At 37.2% G+C, this 1,160-nt stretch overlaps 1 protein-coding gene across 1 annotated transcript in view; it reads right to left on the bottom strand.

Annotated features, from left to right (window-relative positions):
- Positions 1-484: 484 nt before the first annotated feature.
- LOC102861169 (ATP-binding cassette sub-family B member 10, mitochondrial-like) overlaps positions 485-1,160 on the bottom strand; it is a 2,231-nt gene continuing 1,555 nt past the window's right edge. Inside the window, exon 2 of the mRNA XM_006900870.1 lies at positions 485-1,147. Within this exon, the coding sequence (XP_006900932.1) occupies positions 485-1,147 (663 nt within the window). The remainder of the gene's footprint in view (positions 1,148-1,160) is intronic.

Below are 1,160 nucleotides of genomic sequence, written 5' to 3' on the forward strand. Positions count from 1 at the left end.
GGCACAAGTAAATTTTATACTGACCAAATAAAATTAGACACAACACAAGATAGGCAGAACACCAAAAGAATTACACAGTGAGTAGTAAACTAGCCCAAAATTAGGCTTTGTGCTTATATTACCTCTTATAATTTGTCATTTGACAATAGTTTCAATCTATAACAAATGGCCAAGGAAGTAAAAATGTAATGCTATAATAATGAAATATCACAAGATAAAATATAAGACCTGAAAAAAACTTCAGTGCTATAGACATCTAGAAAGTTACTTCAATTATTAAACTCTGAACAATAGGTCTTAAGGTCAGGTATATTTCAAAATAGTATTTCTGTATTTTGGAAAAATAAAAATATTTAAAACACATTTGAAATATGACTGAGATTGTTATAGTTTCCAGGTCTGGGTTGGTTGGGTTTTTTTCTCCTTATAATGTTGTTTTGCTTTAAAATCCAATTTTAAATTTAATTTATACATAGTTGTTTTATTATGATGACATAAAGCTTTGTTTGTTCATTAACTTTCTGTATATACCATCTGGTTTTGAAAGCAGTTCTTCATGTTTCCCAAATTCAGTAATCTTCCCTTGGTTAAGAACAGCAACCATATTGGCATTCTTAATGGTGGACAGCTGATGGGCAATAATTAACACAGTTCTTCCTTTCATTATCCGGTCCAGCGCTTCTTGTACAAGGTACTCATTTTCAGCATCCAATGCACTGGTTGCTTCATCTAGAAGAAGGATTTTGGGATTCTTGAGCAGAGCACGTGCAATTGCAATCCGCTGTTTCTGTCCACCTGAAAGGAGAATTCCCTTTTCCCCAACCACAGTATTAAATCCATCAGGAAAATGTTTCATGAAGGTGGCTGCATTGGCCATATCAGCTGCCCTTTCCACTTGCTTGGCAGTCACATGGGTAGGGTCGTCTTCACCATAAGCAATGTTCTCAGCAATTGTACAGGAAAACAAAATTGGTTCCTGACTCACTGTGCCAATCTTGGATCTCAGCCAGACTGGATTTAGCTGACGGATATCATGGCCATCAAGACTGATAGTCCCAGAATGGAGGTCATACAGCCTCAGCAGGAGTGAGACCACTGTGGACTTGCCCGACCCACTGGAACCAACTAGTGCTGTGACAGATCCTGATGGGAGAACAAGA

Source organism: Elephantulus edwardii, unplaced genomic scaffold (assembly GCF_000299155.1).
Source record: "Elephantulus edwardii isolate Elephantulus edwardi_28Jun2011 unplaced genomic scaffold, EleEdw1.0 scaffold00298, whole genome shotgun sequence".
In the NCBI taxonomy this organism is placed as follows: Eukaryota; Metazoa; Chordata; class Mammalia; order Macroscelidea; family Macroscelididae; genus Elephantulus; species Elephantulus edwardii.